General features: G+C 38.7%; 1 protein-coding gene across 2 annotated transcripts in view; it reads left to right on the top strand.

Annotated features, from left to right (window-relative positions):
• Asxl2 (ASXL transcriptional regulator 2) overlaps nucleotides 1-22,634 on the top strand; it is an 83,108-nt gene that overhangs the window by 13,799 nt on the left and 46,675 nt on the right. For both annotated transcript variants that reach the window (XM_051142701.1, XM_051142658.1), the window contains exons 2-4: nucleotides 4,168-4,250; nucleotides 15,099-15,207; nucleotides 19,815-19,962. In XM_051142701.1, the coding sequence (XP_050998658.1) occupies nucleotides 4,168-4,250; nucleotides 15,099-15,207; nucleotides 19,815-19,962 (340 nt within the window). The remainder of the gene's footprint in view (nucleotides 1-4,167; nucleotides 4,251-15,098; nucleotides 15,208-19,814; nucleotides 19,963-22,634) is intronic.

Here is a 22,634-nt window from a genome sequence, read left to right as displayed (position 1 = left end):
ACCTCTGCCTCCCAAGTTCTGGGATTAAAGGCATGCACCACCACCGGCTGGACTGAGGATAGCTTTAAGCTCCTAATTCTGCTGCCTCTACCTGCTGCGATATAGGTATGTCAGTACACTTAGCCTCATTCTCAGCGATCTACAATTGCCTCTAAGCATTGCTTTTGTACTGTCAAGTTGTAGTTTCTTTTGGTTGAAAGTATTTAAAAATTTCTCAAGATTTATTTGAATTTTGCATTACTTAGAAGTATACATTTTCCCCCTCTGCTGCTTTTCTTTTGATTTATAGTTTAATTCTATGGTAATCCGAGTTCAGATTTCTGTTCTTTTAGGTTTGTGATGTAGCATTTTATGGCCTAGAATGTGATCTTTGTGAAGATTTCAGTTAGCTTGGGAAGACTCCATCTTGTTTATACTTCTCACCTCTGCGCTTCTTGCTCAGGCTTTGTAGTTACTCACAGGAGTTAGAGGCTATAATGGGATTTTCCCAGCTGGGCGTGGTGGTGCAGAACTTTAATGCCAGTACTCCAGAGGCAGAGGCAGGAGGATCTTTCGAGATTGAGGGCAGCCTGATATACATAAAGAACTTCAGGACAACCAGGATTAAATAGAGAACACCTTGTCTCAAAACAACAACAAAAATTGCTACTTATCTCTAACCTAGCATTGCAATTTAGCCTTATTTTCTGGGAATGATCAGAATTACATTTATTTATAATTTGCTTAAATTTTTAAAAAGATATATTTTGTGTTATGAATTGTTTTTCATTGTGTGTGTGTGTGTGTGTGGTGTGTGTGTGTGTGTGTGCCATCTGGTAACTGAGGATGTCAGAAGGTACCTAAGGATCAGATTCCTTGGAACTAGAGTTAGAAGCGGTGGTGAATCAGCATGTGTGTGTTGAAAGTTGAGTGAACTCTGTCCTCTATAGGAGCTGCCAGTGCTGTAACTGCTGAGCCAGTGATGTGTTTCTTGATATGTTGCTATAGCTAAGGCTTTCACCAGTTTGTAGCTACCAACAGTGCATGAGATAACTGTTTTTGCCATAGATACTTTCTGAGGCTAATATTACAATTTTTTTTTGTTGTTTGTTTCTTTAAAAGCTGTGAGAGCTTTGGTGTTCAATTATGATTAAATATTACCATCCATAAATTTGCACTGTAAATGTATTTCTATCTGAAGTTTTTCTTATAAAATTCTAATTCTTTTTGTGTTTTTTATTGTGTTTGATTTATCAATATTTCTTCCTTTTATTAGTTTTCTTCTAAATTTTAGGGGTGTGTGTTTTGCTTGTTTTTGAAACAGTCTTGCCATATTGTATAGGTTGGCCTGGAACTCAAGACCTTTCTGCCTCAGCCTGCTATACTGAGTTCATTTATTTCCGTTGCTACCCCTCCCCCAACGCCCAGACAAGGTTTCTCTGTGTCTACAAGGCTGTCCTGGACTTGCTTTTTTTTTTTTTTTTTTTTTAAAGATTTATTTACTTATTATTATGTATACAGTGCTCTGCCTGCATTTATACCTGCATGCCTGAAGAAGGCATCAAATCACATTATAGAGGGTTGTGAGCCACCATGTGGTTGCTGAGAATTGAACTCAGGACCTCTGGAAGATAGACCAGGCTGTCCTAGAACACACAGATTGGCCTGCCTCTGCTTTCCCAAGTGGTGGGATTACAGGCGTGGGCTGCTGTGCCGCCTGCCTTGTGCTTTCTTTTAATAAGTGTTTTCTTATTGGTTTTGTTTTGTTTGTTTGTTTGGTTTTGTTTTGAGATAGGGTTTCTTTGTATAATAGCCCTGGCTGTCCTAGAACTCTGTTTATAGATCAGGTTGGCCTTGAACTCACAGAGATCCACCTGCCTCTGCCTCCTGAGTGCTGCAATTAAAGGCATGTGCCACCACTGCCCTGCTACATTGATTTGTCGTAGACAACTTTGTGTGTGATAATGTCTTCCAGTTTTCTTCTTGGTTTTTCTTTAGACTATGTTTATGAGTGCATAGTACCAACTTTATCATTTTTATGTTGTATTTGCAAGAACTTTACTTCATGTGTCTCTTTGTAAAGTAGACTTAATAAAGGCAGGGCAATACTGTTTCAGCATTCTGAGTACTGGGGTTAAAGACATGCATTACTACTTCTGGAAGCATAGCTGCTTATGTCTTATAATTTTAACACTTGCCATTTTGGGTCTGTTATTTGTAGTTTGTCTTTTGTGAATTTTAGAGTGATTCTAGATCATATATTTGACATTTTGATGCTGTTAGGATCATACAGCCATGAGGGACTGGGGATAGATCTCATTTGGTAGAGTGCTGCATAGCATATAAGACACCCTGGAATCCATCCCCAGCATAAACTGGGTAGATTTGGTGTGTTTGTGCTAGCACAGGAGGGTCAGAAGTTCAAGGGCATTCTTGGCTGGGTAAGGAGTTATGGGCCTGGGCTGGAGAATTTGTCCTCAAACCAAACTAAACAAACTATCAAATGTTCATTTAAATCATGTGGATACAGACGGGTGTGGTGGTGCACGCCTTTAATCTCAGCACTCAGGAGGCAGAGGCAGGCGGATCTACAAAGCGAGTCCAGGACAGCCAAGGCTAACACAGAGAGACGCTGTCTCCAAAAACCAAACAAACAAAACAAAAACAAAAAACCATGTGGAGACCTTTGTTTTTGAGATACGGTCTTACTAAATGGTCTTGACCAGCCTTAAACTAACAGAGGCCTAACCACCTCTGCCTTCCAGTGCTAGGATTAAGGGATGTGCCACCATTCCTGACTTTAGTTTCAAAGTTTGATATTGGTCTACAGCTACTGCTATGCTGCCTAAAAACAACTTGGGAGAATTCTCTTCCCCTGGGACATGGGTTAGGAAGGGCTCCCTTTCCTGTGCTTCAGACAGAAACGACAAGATTCATTTTGGAGCCCTTTCTCTGTCAGTGTGCTCTTTGGTTTCAGGTTGCTGTTGAGTCTGGGCCAGGAGGTTGTGTGTTTTCTAGTTGTGGTTTCCACTTTTGAAGTCCTCAAGTAACTATTTTAATCCATTTTGCCCTGACATTTAGTTACATTTAATGGGAAAGGCAGAACAAACTATGCTTATTGTCTTTATTGCATTCAAAACATGGATACAGTTTTAAAAAAAAAATATTTTGTTTAGTTTTAATCTATGTGCATTGGTGTGAAAGTGTTAGATCTTGGAGTTACAGACAGTTGTGAGCTGCTATGTGGGTGCTGGGAATTGAACCCTGGTCCTTTGGAAGAGCAGACAGTGCTCTTAACCATGAGCCATCTCTCCAGCCCCCCCCCTTTTTTTTAAAGGAAACATGGATTTAATTTAACTTGCAGTTCATTATGGTGTGGGGACACATGGGAGGGGTGTGAGGTCATGTTACATTTGCAGTCAGAAAGCAAAGAGATAAATGTTCACCAATACAATTTTAATACAGTTATAGATGTATGTTCATTTATGTCCATGCAGTAGTAGCTTTTGATAGAATTGTAAATACAGATAATCTTTTTTTTTTTTTTTTCCCCTTTTTGAGGCAGGGCTTCTCTGTGTAGTCCTGGCTGCCCTGGAACCCACTCTGTTTTTGTTTTTGTTTGTTTTTTTGAGACAGGATTTCTTTGTGTATACTTGGTTGTCCTGGGCTCACTTTGTAGACCAGGCTGGCCTCGAACTCACAGAGATCTGCCTGCCTCTGCCTCCTGAGTGCTGGGATTAAAGGCATGTGCCACCATGCCTGGCTCTGGAGCCCACTCTGTAGATCAGGCTGGCCTCTAATTATCTCTGCCTCCCTAGCCCTGGGATTAAAGGTGTGTGCCATTACACCCTGTTAAATTAGATAATCTTAAAATGTGCACAGTGGTAGGCCACAGGTCGAGAAAACAGACTAAAAGTAAGCAATTCTGTACTCATTAATTCAATGTTAGTTTTAATTTAAATTGTAATTTAATTCAAATTTGATTGTAACTCAAATGTCAATTTTAGCCTTTTGATCCATTTGTGCTTCAGAATTTGACTTATTGTTTGCTATTGAAGGAAAAGAACTGGGTGAAGTCTCTAGACATTTATGTTTTAGATCTAATTATTGACATAGTTATAAGACAATTATCAGAGTGAGAACTTAAAATAAGAATTAATTCATTGTTATTATTTCCTTGTTTCTCAGGTCTTAGAAAAATACCCCAATACACCTATGAGTCATAAAGAAATTCTACAAGTTATCCAGAGAGAAGGACTAAAAGAAATCAGGCGAGTTATTAAAATATTACTAGTCATAATTGTGTTTGGTTAGAGTACTTAATAATATTTAGTATATATTGGTATTCTTTGTCCTAAACATTGATTGATTAGTATGATACTTTATAAACTTTGGGCTTATTTATCAGTTAATCTTTGGAGTTTTTTAAGACATACTATTTATAAAATCAAAAATAAATAAAACGAATTCTTGATGAGAAGGTAAGTGGCTATCTTTCAAAGCCCATGCACGTCAATTCTTAGGAAGATCTAGAGTCATCTTTAAGCCGTCACCTATCACTTTGTATTTTTGGTATACTGAGCTGGTAATTATTGGATAAAAATTGCTATGTGTCTACTTTAGAAGTAGGCAGTGTGAGAAGAAATAAGATTTGTTAAGAAAAATGAACTGACCGGATGTAATGTGAATAAATTTTAATGTAAAAAGTGAACTGGAAAAGATCTACTATGTGTGTCAAGAGAAAGTCATTGCTGGATATTACGACACATGCCTGTAGTCTAAGATGCTTGAGAGAGGCTGCTTGGAAGATCACTTGAGCCCATAAGTTCTAGACCAACTTGGGCAACATAACAAGATCCTCTCTTCAAAAATTAGTAAAATAGAGCTGCCAAGATACCTCAAGGACTTAAAGCACTTGGCCAATTGGATCACCTTAGTAGAAATAGGGAGATGACTTCTGGAAATTGTCCTTTGTTCTCCACACATTCTGTGTCACATACACATTTAAAAATGAATAAATAAATGTTTAATCTTCAAATGTAGTGGTATGTGTTAATATGGTCAAAGGTATAAGATTCTACTTCTAAGTGTGTCTTGTTAGCAATATTAATCATTGCATAATTAAGACTTTTTGTCATTAAGAAATGTTAAAATTGCCGGGCGTGGTGGCGTGCGCCTTTAATCCCAGCACTTGGGAGGCAGAGGCGGGCGGATCGCTGTGAGTTCGAGGCCAGCCTGGTCTACAAAGTGAGTCCGGGATGGCCAAGGCTACACAGAGAAACCCTGTCTCGAAAAACAAAAACAAAAACAAAAACAAAAAAGAAATGTTAAAATTACATTACTTATTCTGTATATTAAGATAAATTTGGCTGTCTACAGCCATTATGAGAATGGGGATTCTCATAAAGATAAGAAATTTAGAGCCAGGCGGTGGTGGCGCATGCCTTTAATCCCAGCACTCGGGAGGCAGAGGCAGGCGGATTGCTGTGAGTTCGAGGACAGCCTGGTCTACAAAGTAAGTCTAGGACAGCCAAGGCTATTACACAGAGAAGCCCTGTCTTGAGAAACCAAAGGGTGAGCCAGGCGGTGGTGGCACACACCTTTAATCCCAACATTTGTGCAGGCGGATCTCTGTAAATTCAAGTCCAGCCTGGTCTACAAAGTGAGTCCAGGACAGCCAGGGCTACACAGAGAAACCCTGTCTTGAAAACCCAAAACAGAAAGAGAGAAAGAAAAGAAAGACAGACAGACAGACCAAAGGGGAATGGGGAGGGCAGGAAGAAATTTGAACCAAAAAATATTAGGTATGGTGAGCAACACATTTGCAGCCTCAGTGTTTAGGAAGCTGAGACAAGTCCTGTAAGTTTGAGGCCCACCTCAGTTACATATTGAGTCAGGCTGACAGGACTACTCAGCGAAACTCTACGTATTACTTACTTTTTCTGTTGCTGGGATAAAACATCATGACCAAGGCAACTTATAAAAGAAAGCTTTTAATTGGGCTTTCAGTTACAGAGGGTGGTAGAACAGCACTTGAGGCTTACATTGATTCACAAGTATGAGGCAGAGAGTAAACTAGGAATTAGGTGGATTTTTGAAACCTCAGCCCCCAGTGGTACACCCTCCGAGAAGCCACACCTCTTAATCCTTCCCAAACAGTTCCAACAGTTGGGCACAAAGCATTCAAGTATATGAGGCTATGCGAACCATTCTCCTTTAAATCACCACACCCTATCTCACAACACCACATCAAAAATACAGATAATAACATTTGTGGTGCTTTTATGGGAATACAGAGTTTATAGTCTTTATACAAGAAATCATTATTACTGCAAAGTAGATCTTTTTTGGCTATTTACCAAGCTAAATTGCCCAAAAGTGGGATTTCATTAGCAAGAGCTCAATTTAAGAACGAAGAACATTTTGTGTCCGTGAGGTGACTCACAGGTAAAAGCATTTGTTTGCTACATACACCTAAGTTTGACCTCTGGCTCCCATGGTGGAAGGAGTGGAAGGGGAGAACCAACTCCCAAAAGTGCACGTGAGTGTTTTGTTTTTGTTTTTTTTTTAAATTAAGATAATAACACGCTTTTCTAAGATTAGCTCCTGCCTTTGTGGTTAAGCCTCTCTTCTTAGTGGCTAGTCTTGTGTCAAGCCTGCAAACTTGGTAGGATTGTCAAGAAGAGGAATAATTTATAAACAGAAACAAATGCTTAGGCATTGATAGAAAAAAAGTTGTTTTTCCCCCTTCTTTTTTAGGGGGGAGGGGATAGAGGTAGTGAGGGATAAGTGGATCTCATACTACCGAGGGTGGTCTGGACGTTGAACCTTGTAAAAAATGAGATTATAGGCGTATACCACCTCTCTCAGCTTGCTGTTTTGTTGTTTTTGTCTTGAGCCAAGGTTTGCTAAATAACCCATGTTGCCCAAGAACTCATAAATCTGAGAGTACAAGCATGCGCCTCCACACCCCGCACCAGTCACAATCTTATCTATTTCAATTAGCATCAAATTCCATTATAGATCAAAGATATGCAGATAATCCAAAGGCTATAGATGATGGTTTTATGATGACTCCTTGTAATCAAAACGCATGGGAAAAGAATGCTGTAACAAAATTCACACTTAACTCTAAGCTGCTCTGATACTTACACTTTTTCGTAGAGTTCAAGTGTTTCACTTGTTTTTCTAAAGCAACTTAGACTGTGTAGCTGAATTTATATGTGCAATTTTAGATGGATGTTTTGGACTAATTTTAAAAATTAACGTTTTATGTAGCAAAATCTGGATTGTTACTAATTTGAAGATCGTTAGTATTTCTGGAAGATCAAGCTATAATTTATTTGGGGGAACTTATTGTTACTTGTAAAGAAAAATTAAAACCTTTCTTTTCCCTCCTCTTGTTTTCTTGGGGTGCATTCCAACTCCAGAAGGTAAGAAGTATTACTTTATTCTAAATGAGTATTAAACAGTTATAAAGCACTCTTTAGAGGTTTTATCAAGTGTGCCTTTGTGTGCATGATTTTTACTTTATAAAACTAACTGGTTTAGAAGTGAAGAAATAATGGTAATATATAAATGTTAGTCACTAAATGTGCTTTTTTTCTTGTTTCTTTATTTTTATAGTTTGTAGCCATTACATGGCCATAATTTTAGAAGTTGTTGACATTAAAGTTTATCAAAATTGTCATTTGCCTTATAGCACTGTAGTACAACCTAGCATGGCAATGAAAATACAATATAGAGCGTGTTGCTTATTGCCTATGAGACTGAAAATATACTTGCTTGACTGATACTGAGAAAATATTGGTAAATTGTTTACCTAAATGACATTTACTTTAAACCAGGCAGAACAGAATTAAAATCCACAGTCTGAGTCTTTCACTGAATTGGCTTCTTGTGTGTATTTGCATGTCACTTTAGGTAACCTTTTGCTGTAGCAATTCCCTTGTGTACAGTATAGTCTTCTGTTTCTTTCAGCTATATGACTTTCATGTGGGATTTGAGAACAGGGAACTATATCTGTGTTTTTATGTCATGGCATGCCGTTTGCTTATAGCTTGAGATTAATCTTTCTTCAGTTAGTACTCTGTTAAATTCACTTATAGTATCGTAATCATTTTTTGTTTGTTTGTTTTTAATGTTTTTATTAATTTATTCTCGTAATCATTTTTAAGTAATGTGATACATGAAACTTAATTAAGATTTAATATTTTAAATTATTTTTGTGTGTATGGTGTGTGAGCGTGTTGCATGTGTATTGTGATGCTCTTGTGGCAGGACCTGTGACTGGTCTGTTGGATACTTTGTAGGTGGTAGCAGTGCTCTTTGAGGGCAGAGGGACTTAGTTCTGGTCTGGTTTTGATTGTTTTGTTTTGAACAGAGCCTTAGTAAGATCTGTCTCCAAAATGCTGGGCTTAGAGATGTGGGCCACCATGCCCAATTATCTTGTGGTTTTACCTCATGTGCATGATGCCACCTAATCATTCCCTCCTGTTTTGAATTTTATTTATTGTATATGAGTACTGTATCATCAGATCACATTATAGATGGCTGTGAGCCACCATGTGGTTGCTGGGAATTGAACTTAGGACCCCTGGAAGAGCAGCCCGCACTCTTAACCATTGAGCCATCTCTTGAGCCCCAATTCCCTCCTATTTTAATATTTGTTTTTGAGTTTGAAGTCAAAGCCATTTAATACAGTCTAAGATTTACCATAACTCTTAAGTTACTTCTCTGAGAAAGAATTCCTGATAGAAAATATTAGGAATTGTTTGAATGGTTGGGTCAGATAACTGCTTAAAATATCAGATTTTCAAAATCCACATCCACATCTGGCATTATAGCTCAGACATGAAAGCAGAAGGACAAGCCAGGCTGGAGACAAAGTTCAACAGTTAAGAGCACTTACTGCTCTTGCAGAGGACTCAGTTCAGTTTCCAAAAAGTAAGTTTCTTTAAAGATGCAGAAAGCAATTATAACAGCCCTAGCTATTATAATACAAAACTGCATTGCTAAGTGAATAATAACTACCCAACAGGACAGTGATGTATTTTTATCTGATGGGTCTGGAGAGATGGTTCATTGGTTAAGAGTATTGACAGCTCTTCCAGAGGTCCAGAGTTTAATTCCCAGCAACTACTCGGTGGCTCACAACCATCACTGGGATCTGATTCCCTCTTCTGGGTGTGTGTGAAGACAAATCACTCATATGCATAAAAATAAATAAGTATAATTTTAAAATCTGATTTCTGTGTTCTTTTAATTGTTTCTAGTTCAGTTCTTGTATAATTATACCGATAATTCATTTTCTTCACAAAGATTCTGGGTTTCATACTGTGTTCACATTGACACTTCTTTTACCTGGAATCATAAGATCTCAAATGTAACCTTTTTGTACTGTGGTTGGAACTAGGTCCAATTGGTGGTGGTGGTGGTGGTGGTGCTGCTGCTGCTGCTGCTGCTGCTGCTGCACGCCTTTAATCCCAGCACTCAGGAGGCAGAAGCAGGTGGATTTCTGAGTCGGAGGCCAGCTAACAGAATGAACTTTAGGATAGTCAGGGCTCCACAGAGACCTTGTCTCAAAACAAAACAAAACAAAACAAAAAACAAACCCAAAACAAAAAAGAAAAGCTTTAAGCATTCTAATCATCTGTAGTAAGATAATAAATAGTTAGGTGGTACTCTAATCACAGAAATGGAGGAGCAGTCAGTTTCTCTCAAAGCTACCTTTAATTTTATTACCTGTTTATTATGGCCTGCCTGCCTGCTTTCCTTCCTTCCTTTCTTTCTTCCTTTTCCTTTTTTTTTTTTTTTTTGGTTTTTCGAGACAGGGTTTCTCTGTGTAGCCTTGGCTGTCCTGGACTTGCTTTGTAGACCAGGCTGGCCTCGAACTCACAGCGATCCGCCTACCTCTGCCTCCCGAGTGCTGGGATTAAAGGCGTGCGCCACCACGCCCGGCTTCTTTCTTGTTTTTCGAGATAGGGTCTTTCTGTGTAGCCTTGGCTGTCCTGGACTCACTTTGTAGCCCAGGCTGGCCTCGAACTCACATTGATCTGCCTGCCTCTGCCTCCCGAGTGCTGGGATAAAAGGTGTGCACCACCATGCCCTGCTTATTGCCTGTTTATTACAAGATTTTAAAAAGTTAGATGTTGGGGCTGGAGAGATGGCTCAGTGGTTAAGAGCACTGCCTTCCAGAGGACCCATGTTCAATTCCCAGCACCCACACGCTATCTGTAACTTCAAGATCTGACAGTCTCACACACACATATATATGTAGGCAAAAACCACACACACACACACACACACAGAGACACACACACCTTAGATGTTTTAATGAGCTAGTATTTGAAATGACCTTGACTAAGATAGGAGTTAGCTATTACATGTGTGTTATGTTTATATAAACCCTTAGCCATCTTTGTCTCATAAAGACATTGAAACAGGAGCCAATTGCACAGCTAGTTAGTGATAGAACTTAAGCTCATCTTTGTTGTCTCACTTTTGTGTAAAAGGTAGGTGATTGATTGGGCAAGGATCTTAACTTGGCCCTCTTGGTAATGGGCATTGAACCCAAGGCCCTTACAAGGCATAGTAGGCAAGTAAGTATTCTGCCAACCCTTGGACAAGGAAGTGTTTTGTTGGGTGCATTTTTTGGGGAAGGGGTTGGTTTGTGTGTATGTTTTGTTTTTTAACCATTTCAGCTGGGCTTTGTGGCACATGCATTTAATCCTAGCATCCTTTGTGTAATGACCTTCTCCCTGGGTGTTGATATGCCACATTATCACAGTTCAGAAAAAGTATGGACACATACCCATTAGAGACATCCAAGATATTTCACAGACTCCTTTATGTGTTTATTGTATGTGACTTTTTTTATTTTATTGATTCTTTGGGTGTGGTGTATGTACATGCTTATGTGGGTGCAAGATGTGTGAGTATGGTGGTCAGAGGTGGACATCGAGTGTTTTCTGCCTCCTCCTCCCTCATAGCTTTTCTGTTGGCTAGGCTGGCTGACCAGTGAGCTCCAGTGACCTGCCTCCCCACCTCCCTTTGTTTCTTGAGACAGGGTTTCTCTGTGTAACAGAGCCCTGACTGTCTTAGACTCACTTAATAGATGAGGGTGGCCTCGAATTCAGACATTCTCCTGCCTCTCCCTCTCTAGTGCTGGGATTGAAGGTGTGCGCCACCATACCGGGCTAAAATAATGCATTTAAATTTTATTTTATGTACATTGGTGTTTTGCCTGTATGTGTTAGGGAGTCAGATCAACTGGAATAGAAGTTAAGATAGTTGTGAGCTACCATATAGCTTCTGGGAATTGAACCTGGGTCCTCTGGAAGATCACCCAGTGCTCTTAACTGCTGAGCCATCTTTCCAGCCCTTTGTACTCTGCCTATCTTAATGTCAATTCCTCCAGTTCTGTCCATGTTCCTATGGCCCCTATAGTAGATTTGCTTTGAGGTTTTGAGTGGCACTAGCAGACAGCTGAGAAGATGATGAAGTGTGCGTTTAAGTTGTTTTGTCCCTTAGTAATTGTAAGAAACTTAAGAAACAAAAATAAAACAAACCAAGAATAGCAAAAACTGCTTAAGGAGTCTCCAGACCATTCCTTGACCCTATATGCTCTCTTGTTGTTGTTGTTTTTCAAGACAGGATTTCTTTGTATAAAACTAAAGCAGTCCTAGACTGACTAGACCAGGCTGGCCTCAAACTCACTTGCCTCTGCCTCCCGAGTGCTGGGATTAAAGGTGTGCGCCACCATGCCCAGGTTTCTATATGCTTCTCCCCCTCCCGCCCCCCTTTTTGGTTGTTTGAGACAGGATTGTTTTGTGTACTTCTGGCTGTACTGGAACCAGCTCTGTAGACCAGGCTGGCCTGGGCTTAAAGGCATGAGCCCCAACTGCCTAGGTTCCATAGAAACTTTAGGTGTGCTTTCTTGCTACTTCTACTTTCCTAAGATACCTACATATGTTGCTTTAAGTATTGCAGCACCAAAAGCCAGGCATGGTGTTCCACACCTGTAATTCTAGTGCTTCAGAGACTAAATTAGGAAGATTACTTTGTGTTTGAGGCCAGGCCAGGCTACATACATCTAGAGTTCCAAGCAAATTAAGGCCTGTGCTACATAATGAATTCTGTCTCAAAAACAAAAACTTACCAAGCATACAAAAAAGTTTACTAGTGTATTTTTTTTTAGTACTGTATAGCCTTTGATCTTAGATTGATAACTGATTTTTAGTAATATTCCTACCACAGTTTATTTTCTGTATTTTAATGCTGATATTAACTTGATGCTCTCTTTTACTTTTTAAAAAATTTTTTCAATTTTTTTTTTGTTTGTTTGTTTTGTTTTTCGAGACAGGGTTTTTCTGTGTGTATCCCTAGCTGTCCTGGACTCACTATGCAGACCAGGCTGGCCTCAAACTCACAGAGATTTACGTGCCTCTACCTCCCGAGTGCTGGGATTAAAGGTGTGCGCTACTACGCCTGGCTGAAGCTTTTATTTTAAGAGCTATTTCTTAGTCTTTTTCTGTTGCATGAAATCTATAGGCCTAATCATCTTACAACATAAATTTTATTTATTTTTGGTAGGCAGTCTGTAGTTGGATTTTCAAAAGAGAAAACATTTTTTATCTATGTCTATTGATTTGTTTTTGAGGCACAGTTTCACAATGTAGCCCTTGTTGGCCTAGTATTTGTTAGGTAGACCTGATTGGCCTCAAATTCAGAGATTCATCTGCCTTTGTTTTTGAGTGCTGAGATTAAAGGCATGTACTGCCATGCCTGGCATGTATCAATATTCGGTGTGTGTGTACATATGCATCACTTGTATGCCTGGTGTCTGCAGAGGTTAGAAGGGAGCATTGGATCTCCTTGAACTAGAGTTGAAGATGTTTGTGAGCCTCCACGTGGGTGCTGGGAATTCAACTTAGGCCCTCTGCAAAAGTAACAGGTGTTTTGAGACATCTTTCTAATCTCTACGATTTAATATTTTATAACACAGGTTTTTGTTTTGTTTTTTTTATTGTTTTATGTTTTTTGCCAGTCTTCAGCTAATATAGAACATTTTTTATCTGCCTCAACTCTGGAACCATGGTTCTCAAATGGTAGATAAAGAACCCTTGCCAGGCTGGGTGGTGGCAGCGCACGCCTTTAATCCCAGCACATGGAAGGCAGAGACAGGCGGATCTCTTAGTACATGGTCAGCCTGGTCTACGAAATGAGTCCAGGACAGCCAAGGCTACACAGAGAAACCCTGTTTCGGAAAACAACACCAAAAAAACCCAAAAAAACCCTTGACAGGGTCTGGAGGATAATTCAAACAACCTTTCTTAGGAGGTGGCCTAAGGCTATGAGAAAACATAAATATTTACATTATGATTCATAATAGTAGACAGTTATGAAGTAGCAATGAAATAATTATACAGTTGGAGGTCACCACAGCATGAGGGTATTAGAGGGTTGCAACATCGGGAAGGTTGAGAACCACTGCTATAGAGGTTTGATTTCTGAATATAAGTTACCATGCCCAGGGGTACTTTTTAATGCTCCTGAGTTTATGCTTAAAAAATACATTGCTTATAGTTCGCCTTTTCTGTTTCTTTTCTTTCTCTCTCTCTTTTTTCTTTTCTTTCTTTCTTTCTTTCTTTCTTTTTTTTTTTTTAAAATTTTCTTTCTTAAAGACAGGGTTTCTCTGTGTAGCCTTGGCTGTCCTGGACTCACTTTGTAGACCAGGCTGGTCTTGAACTTGCTCTGTAGACCAGGCTGATCTTATACTAAGAGATCTGCTTGTATCTGTCTGCTTGCATCTGTCTCCCAAGGGCTGGGATTAAAAGCATGTGCCATTGCACCCTGCCTCCTGTTTGTTTGTTTGTTTTTTCTTTCCTTTTTCTTTAAAAAATAGATTTATTTATTATGTATACAGTGCTCTGCTTGCATGAACACTAGAAGAGGGCATTAGATCACATTATAGATGGTTTTCAGCTACTGTGTGGTTGCTGGAAATTGAACTCAGGACCTCTGAAAGAGCAGTCAGTGCTTTTAACCTTTGAGCCATCTCGCCAGCCCTCTTTCCTGTTTCTTCCTATATAAGGACTTAACAAAAGAAGCTAACATTAGACTTAGGGTAAAATATTAGTCCGGTTTTCTTAATGCAACGACAAACCAAGATACGGATGCTTGTTAGTGAATTTTATTGGCTTTATTATTTTTTTTTTAGAAATGTAATTTGGGCTGTTGACAGTTGGAAAAGAATCTTTACCCCTTAGGAATTTGCTTTATAGTAGAGGGTGGCGTTGAACTTGTGATCTTTTTGCATCAGTCTCCTAAATTGTGGAATTGCAGTTGTGTGCCATCATGCCCCACCTACAATTTTTTTTTTATTTCTAAATAATAAGTTATTACATATTTAAAATTTTAGAAAATGGGAAAGAAAGCTACCATAAGCAATATAAAAAGTCTGCTAAGTACCTTTTATAGTGATCTCCAGATAAGTTTAAGGTAGGTACATAAAACCATGGCAATTTAGTTTTAAAGATCAGATTAAGTTTAGTGAAACAGCATACAGGAAGACAAATCTTGGGGCTGGAGAGATGGCTCAGTGGTTAAGAGCACTGCCTGCTCTTCCAAAGGACCCGGGTTCAATTCCCAACACTCACGCGGCAATTCACAGCTGTTTGTAACTCAAAGATCTGACACTCTCATACTAAGGCACATTAAAATTAAATAAAATATTTTAAAAAAAAGAAGGTAAATTTTGAATCTGTGTATGTGCACATGCACTCGTTCATGTGTGCATGCTTTCCACGTCTCATGTACACTTGTAAAGTTTCATATATAATTAAATTAGATTTTAAAAATAGTTTGATATTGCTATATGTGGGTTTTTTGTTTTGTTTCTACTTAAGTTTTAGATTAAGAATTTTTTTCCCTTTTATATACTCCAAGATGAATTTTCCACTCATATTCTCCATGGCAATCTCTTTCTATAGTGATATACTTTATTGTTAGTAAAAAATTACTTATGGAAAGTAATGCTGAAGAATTAAAAAATTGAGTTAAATTACAAAGGATATTCAGAGATAAACTAATCACTATGTTCACCTTCTTTTTTGTAGTGGGACTTCCCCTCTTGCATGCTTAAATGCAATGCTGCACACAAACTCCCGAGGTGAAGAGGGCATCTTCTATAAAGTCCCAGGTAGAATGGGAGTGTATACTTTGAAGGTAAGTTGTTGGGAAGACAAGAAATAGTAAGTGACAACATATAATTATTGAGTCATAGGGACAGAATTCTATTCTTGAGGAATTAATTTCCATGAAGAAATAATATTTCAACCCTAAGGTAAGTAAGTAAATTTTGGGGAGGAGGAAGATCTTCTGGGATTTGAACTCAGGACCATATGAATACTAAAAAGGCACCCTCTGTATATATTCTTATTTAAAATACTTTTTTTGAGATTCATTTTATTTTATGTGTATGGGTATCTTGTTTGTATGTATATTTGCCACATACATGCAGTACTCATGGATGCCAGAAGAGATTGTTAGATCCTCTGGAAATAGAGTTAGAGTTGGTTGTTAGTTTCTTTGTGGGCCTTGGGTATTGAACCTGGGTCTTCTGGAGGGGCAACAGTCAATGCTCTTATCTGCTAAGCCCTCTTTCTAGCCCCTTCTTATCTTAAAGAGCCTCAACATATTTAAATTACAAATTAGGTATTACTTTGAAACATACTGCCTGAGCCATATATGCTTTGCTTTATTCATGAACTTTCCCACTAAAACTTAACAGTTATGGTTATTATTCCTGTTTTAATAATGAAGAAAACTTTACTGGTGTGCTGTATGGTATCAGAACAAGAATAGGAACTCTGATCAGACTTAGCGCCCACATTTCTTCTTCCATAGCTAGCTGGCTAATATTTAGTTTGTCAACAGAAATGGTGGCCTTTCCTCATCAATACCTTTCACTTATAAGTAGGAAAACAAATCTAAGTGATCTTAGTAAGCAGGCTAGATGATTTATTAACTTATACAGCTAAACATTCGTGGGAAATCCAGGCTGGCTCCAGCTGATCAAAAAGATGTCATCTGGTCGTGGTCTCTGTTCTTTCTTTTAGCTTTATTCTCAGTCAGCCTCTCCTCATCGTATATGAATTCATTCCGCATCTCCATTCTACAAACTGTAAGTCTAGAGAGACAAGAGTCCAGTAACTAAAGCAAGAGGCTTCCATCTCATTCAGATATAACTTACTTGGTTTGGCTGAGCCCATGTGACACTATATATGAATTATGGCTATTATCAAATGTATAGAATCATTATTACCCTTGATGTAAGGTTGAGATTAAGCTTGTGACAGCCTGATAATTAAGGAGAGTAGTTGTTTCTTCAAGGAAGCTTATCAGTAAGCCAGAATGAGTGTTTGGCAGACAGTTATACCTAAAGTGACATATCCATAGGCACCTGTGTCCTTTTACCTCTGAGCTGCTTACCACAATGCTCAGCAGTAGTGTGAGTCCACTAACATTAAAAACATCTCACCTGGGGTGCTGACACGGATCAGCATGTAAAGGCACCAACAATCTGTTTTTGATGCCCTGGGCACAAATAAATGTAATGAGAACCAACTCCTACAAGTTGTCCTCTAACTTTCGTATGTATGCTATGGCACACTGGTGCCCATACTTACACACTAAATAACCTCTTTAAGGTATGGTTGCCATGCATGTCTTTAATCCCAGCACTCAGGAGGCAGTTGTAGATATCCCTGAGTTTTAGCCAGGCAAGCCTGTGATGCACAGTGAGATCCTGTGTCAGACAAAACAAAAGAGGAACAAAACGCCACATCTAGCGGCTGGATGTGGTGGTATATGGCTATCAATCATAGCACTCAGGAGACCAAGGCACAAGGGTCATGTCCAGTTCTGGACCACCTTGAGCTTTATAGTGAGTTCAAGGCCAATCTACACAACATACAAGATCCTGTCTTGCTTTTTAATCTTAATTTCCTCTGACTCTGTTTGTCTGCAGTGTTTAACATTTGTGTGTTAAGGGACTTGAATTCCAAATGAAACTTTAACTTTGTTTTTTGATATTTTAGCTATTCTAAATCTTCCATGATTTTAATTGCATTCCTTAAGTGCTGACTGGGATGTAGAGATAGGGGGGAAACCTTCAAAATGTATGGTTTATTCTTAATACCACTTAAGGACAGTTCTTTGATACCAGGTGTGTGTGGGTTTCTCCAGTACATCAAGTAATTCTCCTTCTGAAATCAGTGAGGTGCCCTTTAATTTAACTCAGTTTAAACATTGTCTGGCCATTGTGTTAGGCTAAGGGCCCAGTACCATAGATTACCCTTCACTTCAGCTACTACTTTCAGGTCTTTGGTTATAACCTAACCTCTGATAAACTAGCTATAATTGTTTCCATGTCTTTCTTGGTTTTAACTTTCTAGGACTTCTTACAAAAGATGTTAGAGAAAAAAGTTTGTTTTTCATTTATTTTAATTCGGATAAAAGACATTCATAAAATGAGGTTTGGTCATTGAGTATGGACGTTGTTGGGTCATATCAGCCTCCAAGCACAAACATGATTTTAGCCATCATCTTTAGCCAACATTTAGCGCTGTTCTAGCCTTGTATGGAAGGTTTCTGATAAAAGCATGATTCTGTATTGGCCATCAACTCAGTCTTCATCGTTGAAAAGCTGGGCTAAAAGTTCCAATTTTCTAATCACATAATTGTCTCTTTTAGAAGTCAGCCCGACTCTGAGGCAGGTCATTCAGAAGTCTACAGAGTCATCTTATCACATCAGGATCCTCTTCTCACTCAGGAAGGGCAAACTCACTTAGGTGCCCATTTTAGGAACTAGAGTCAAAGATCAAATAGCAGAACAATAAGTTTTCCTAATCCTGTTATTGATCAGAACAGTACAAGAGTCTTAGTGCTGGAGAGATGGCTCAGCAGTTTGAGTATTTGCTGATATTGAAGAGGAATGGGGCTCAGTTTCCATCCTGTTGCCCTCTCCTGGCCTCCACAGGCATTGTATACATACATACATGCACGTAAAACATAAATAAAATCTTTAAAGAAAAAAGAACTTAGAGTTCAAATAATGTTGTCTTGTATCATATTATCAAGTCTGTGCCAGAATTAGAGACTAAGATGGATGTACTATAGTTTTGAGCTCTTTAGTATTCATATTTTTGGTATTAAAATACTTCATATTTATAAAACATACTGTGAAACTCCACCATAGCAATGTAGTAAAATAAAGGTTTGTTTTGAACAAAGGGATCTAGAAAGTTTGTGTTATTTGCTGGTAAGAATTAAGATGGACTTGAACATATACATAAGAAGAGTGAAGGCCTTTGAGCAGCTCAAATGAAGGGAAAGATGAAATTCTGAATGGATTTGAAAGAAAAAATTAAATTAAGTGATAATCACCGGAGCCAAGGTAACTGATAAACATTAATTAACAATTAAGCTGACCCTGACTGAGCTCTGTGTGTTTTGGGTGGGGTGTTGAGTGGCAGAAGTCTTCAGGGAGAACCATGTGATGAAATCTGTTTTAAGAAGTGTAAAGGTGATTACAGTTTGAAGGAGGAACTCAGAGTAGTAAAAGAGGTTGACCCAAGAGACATTAGAGAAATAGAACACACTGCATTTGGGAGGGATAATACAGTGGGTGAGAAAGATTCAAAGATTTGGGGCATGAGCCGTTGATCCCAGAGGGATCACAAGTTTTTTGCAAAAAGAAGATAATTATATTTGTATTTCAGATACTTGTTGAACCTACAGGTCAAGATGTCTGGCTGGCAACTAACTCTATAAAAGCTGTCCTGCATTTTGAAGGAAGGAATATAAAAATATGGGGTCTGTATTTTAAGAAAGTGTATAACATAAGAGATGGATTAGAGAGAAATTTAAGTGGAAAATAATTGTTCTTACTTGATTGGACTTAATGGTCTTGGGAATATGTCATGTGCTGCCAGTTAGATGTAGGATCAGTTTTTTTTGTGTCAGTTCATTTTTTAATGTGAGCATAAAAATACGTGGGACTATAGAGTACTGATGGAAAGAAAATACATAAGAGAAATAACATTCACTAATTTTATTTATTTGTATATGTTTTATGCTATGTAAATTCATAGTAACTAATATTGAGCTCCCATAAAGGCACTATTTGAAACATTTAATATTAATTAGGTCATATAATTTGTGTGACCTTTAAGGTAGGTACTGTTAGCCCAGTTTAGAAACTAAAATAAGGCACAAGAGATTAACTTAGATTAAGGCTGTGTAGTTGGGAGAAGATAAAGCCAGAAAGCTTTATTTCCCTAGCTTTTGATATGCAACTACTTGGTCATATTTTTCTTATACTAAATGGACATAGTTATACTTTATAGTTAACATTCTCATTATTCAGAGCTGACACTAAAGAGAATAATGCAATTCTTTAAAAAAAGAAACCAAATAATACTCCTTTTCTTACTGCTACTCATTAACCTATATTAAGGACCAGTTATCATTAGCTTTTAAACCTGAACATTTCCTCTTTTACCTGGACTTATATCTACCAGTTTTGGTGTATTTTAAACATATGTTGTGCCTTCATATGAATGTTGTATATAATTTTTATCTTTGGATATAGATGGAAAATTAATTTGTTTGACCCAAAAAAGGGAAGTATCAGGATTTCAGTAAATATTGGTGGTTTTACTGTTTTATACAAAAAGTTAATCAGTTAATTATTTATTGCATTATATATTAGAAATTTAGTTTCATTTGCTAAAATGGTAACAATCCTAACAGGATGCCTACATTTTCAGAAAGATGTGCCAGATGGAGTGAAAGAGCTGTCAGAAGGTTCAGAAGAAAGCAGTGATGGTCAGTCAGATTCTCAGAGCTCTGAGAACAGCAGCAGCAGTGATGGTGGCAGCAACAAAGAGGGGAGAAAGAGCAGGTGGAAAAGGAAAGGTAATCTCCAACTGCTGCAGGCAGTGCCCTGTCATTCCTCTCAGACCACCAGTTTCTTCTTTCCCTGATAGCTTAGTGCTCTGCAGTAGTTTTCCTGCAGGGATCCTAGTGTTTGTATGTAACCTGTCAGACATCGGATAACACTTACTAGCCTCATGGACATCTCTGACTGTGTGATTAAGAAAGTTTTGTTCCAAGTTTTCTTGTTTTTAAAGATTTGTTTATTTATTTTATATGTGTGAGTGCTGTTTTTTGTTTCCTTTGTTGTTGTTGTTATTCCCCCCTGACTCCCCTCCTCCCAAATGCTCTATTTCTGTGCGTACCAGAGAGGGAATCGGATTCTACTACAGATGGCTATGAGCATGTGATTGCTGGGACTTGAACTCAGGACCTCTGGAAGGGCAGCCAATGATCTTGCCTCTGAGCCGTCTCTCTAGCCCCTACTGAGGATTTTTAAAAATATACTTTTTGTTAGGGACTGGGAGATTGCTCTGTGGCTAATATACAGATTTGAGTTTGAATCCACAGCACCCATATGCATATATAACACCAGTGATGGGGACGAGGGACTATGAATTTCTTGGGGGCTCACTGGTCATGCAGCTTAACCAACACTGTGCTCCAGAGTCAATGAGAGATCTATTCTCAAAAAGTGTGATGGATAGGGGATGGGGGTGGGGTGGAGACTAACTGGACTTTGTGGATTATGAAAAGCAAAACCAAAAAGCATGACGTTGAAAGAGGAGTATGTTGTGTGTGTGTTGGGGAGTATGATGGGATCTGTAATAGGGATATATATAAAGTTTAAGCATAAGGACCACAATTGAAATCCCCAGAATGTAAAAGTTAGACAGGATGACAGCTGCCAGTAATCTCAGCCATCTCTTAAGCCAAGATAGGATCACTTGTTAGCTAGACTAGCTCAAGTTTGACAGGCTCAGGGTTCAGTGAGAGATCAGCTCCTGCACACATGGCATCTACACTACATATACATACGCAAAGGGGAAAGAAAATCCGTGGAGAATATCAAGGAAGACTTTTTTTTAATATTTTATTTACATTTTAATTTATGTGTATTGCTGTGAGAGTGTCAGATCTTGGAGTTACAGATAGTTGTGAGCTGCCATGTGGGTGCTGGGAATTGAACCCCAGTCCTTTGGAACAGCAGGCAGTGCTCTTAACCACTGAGCCATCTCTCCAGCCCTCAAGGAAGACTCTTAATGTGAATTTTGGTCTCTTTATGTACATGCACATGTGAGCATAGCCTGTACACAATACACAGACACTCAGATACACCCACCCACACATAAAATGTCCTTTTGCAAACACTTTTAGGTTCAAATCTAGTGGAAAGTAGAGTGTTTCCACTTGTTTCCTTGTACAAATTTGCTCACATTGGTTTTTTGCTTACATATTTTTTGTTCTTGGCTTTTTGGGACATGGTCTCACCATGTAGCACTGGTTTATAACTGGATATATAGACCAGGATAGCATTCAATTGAGTAATCATCCTGCCTCCGTCTCTTGAGTGCTAAAATTATAGTCTGGGAGCCATGCTTTGGTAGCTGTGCTGTAGCAGTCATGTTTGTCCCATGCCCTTTCCTTCTTTCATCTGAGCTACATTTGTTACTTGTACTTCTGATCTTTTCTACTGTTTTCACAGTTTTGCCTTTCCAAAACTGTCATAAAATTAGAATATTTTCAGATGGGCATTGTTTTCAAAATTACCGTATTTTCTGGCATATAAGACAACACCCAACCTTAACTTTTCTAGTTAAAATATAGTTTGTAATATACTCACCATATAAGACTACCCCTCTTATACCCTGTGCAGCAGACTGGGGTTGCAAACTCTATATTTTAACTGGAGGGCGTTGTTTTATATGCTGGAAAATATGGTATATTAAAATTTTTTGTGGTTGGGCAATGTTGGGACATACCTTTAATCCCAGCTCTTGGAAGGCAAAATTAGGCAGATCTCTGTGAGCTCAAGGCCAGCCTACTCTACAATTATACGGGACAGCCAGGGCTACACAGTGAAACCCTGTCTTGAAAAACTTATGTAAAAAATTGTGTGTATGTGCACATACATAGCACACTCACACATATGCACATACACACCTGCACTCACATGTGCAGTAATGTCATTTATATAGGGGCCAGAATTCAGTTTACAGGAATTGGTTCTCTCCTACCCATGTGGGTCCTGGGCTTCAAACTCACATTGTCAAGCTTGATGGCAGGGTCTTGATCCACCAAACCACTGTACTGGCTCCAGATTGGCAATTACTCCCATGTGTTTTCATGGCTTTTCTTGCATAGCTGTATAGTATGCCATAATTTGCAAATAGCCATTCACTAACTAAAAGATATATTTGTTACTTCATATTTGGGCAATTATTAGTGAAAACCTTTATGAACTTTGCGTGGAAGTTTTTCTGTGAGCATGTGCCATCCCTGGTAAATTCACAGAAGTGCAACTGCTGCATTATTCCTGTCATCACACTTAGGCTTCTGGGTGGTCTCTCCCGTTTTCCTTAGGAACACTGAGGTGACTGTGGCTCTGTATGTCAGCTGCTGTTGCCTTATATCCTTACCAGCAGCTTGTGTTATCTATCAGTCTTCTAGATTTTGGCCATTCTAGTAGATGCACATCAGCATGTCACTGTTGT

The sequence above is a fragment of the Acomys russatus genome, chromosome 1 (assembly GCF_903995435.1).
Source record: "Acomys russatus chromosome 1, mAcoRus1.1, whole genome shotgun sequence".
Lineage (NCBI taxonomy): Eukaryota > Metazoa > Chordata > Mammalia > Rodentia > Muridae > Acomys > Acomys russatus.
The sequence above is the reverse complement of the archived record's forward strand: the minus strand, read 5'-3'. Positions and strand labels throughout refer to the sequence as shown.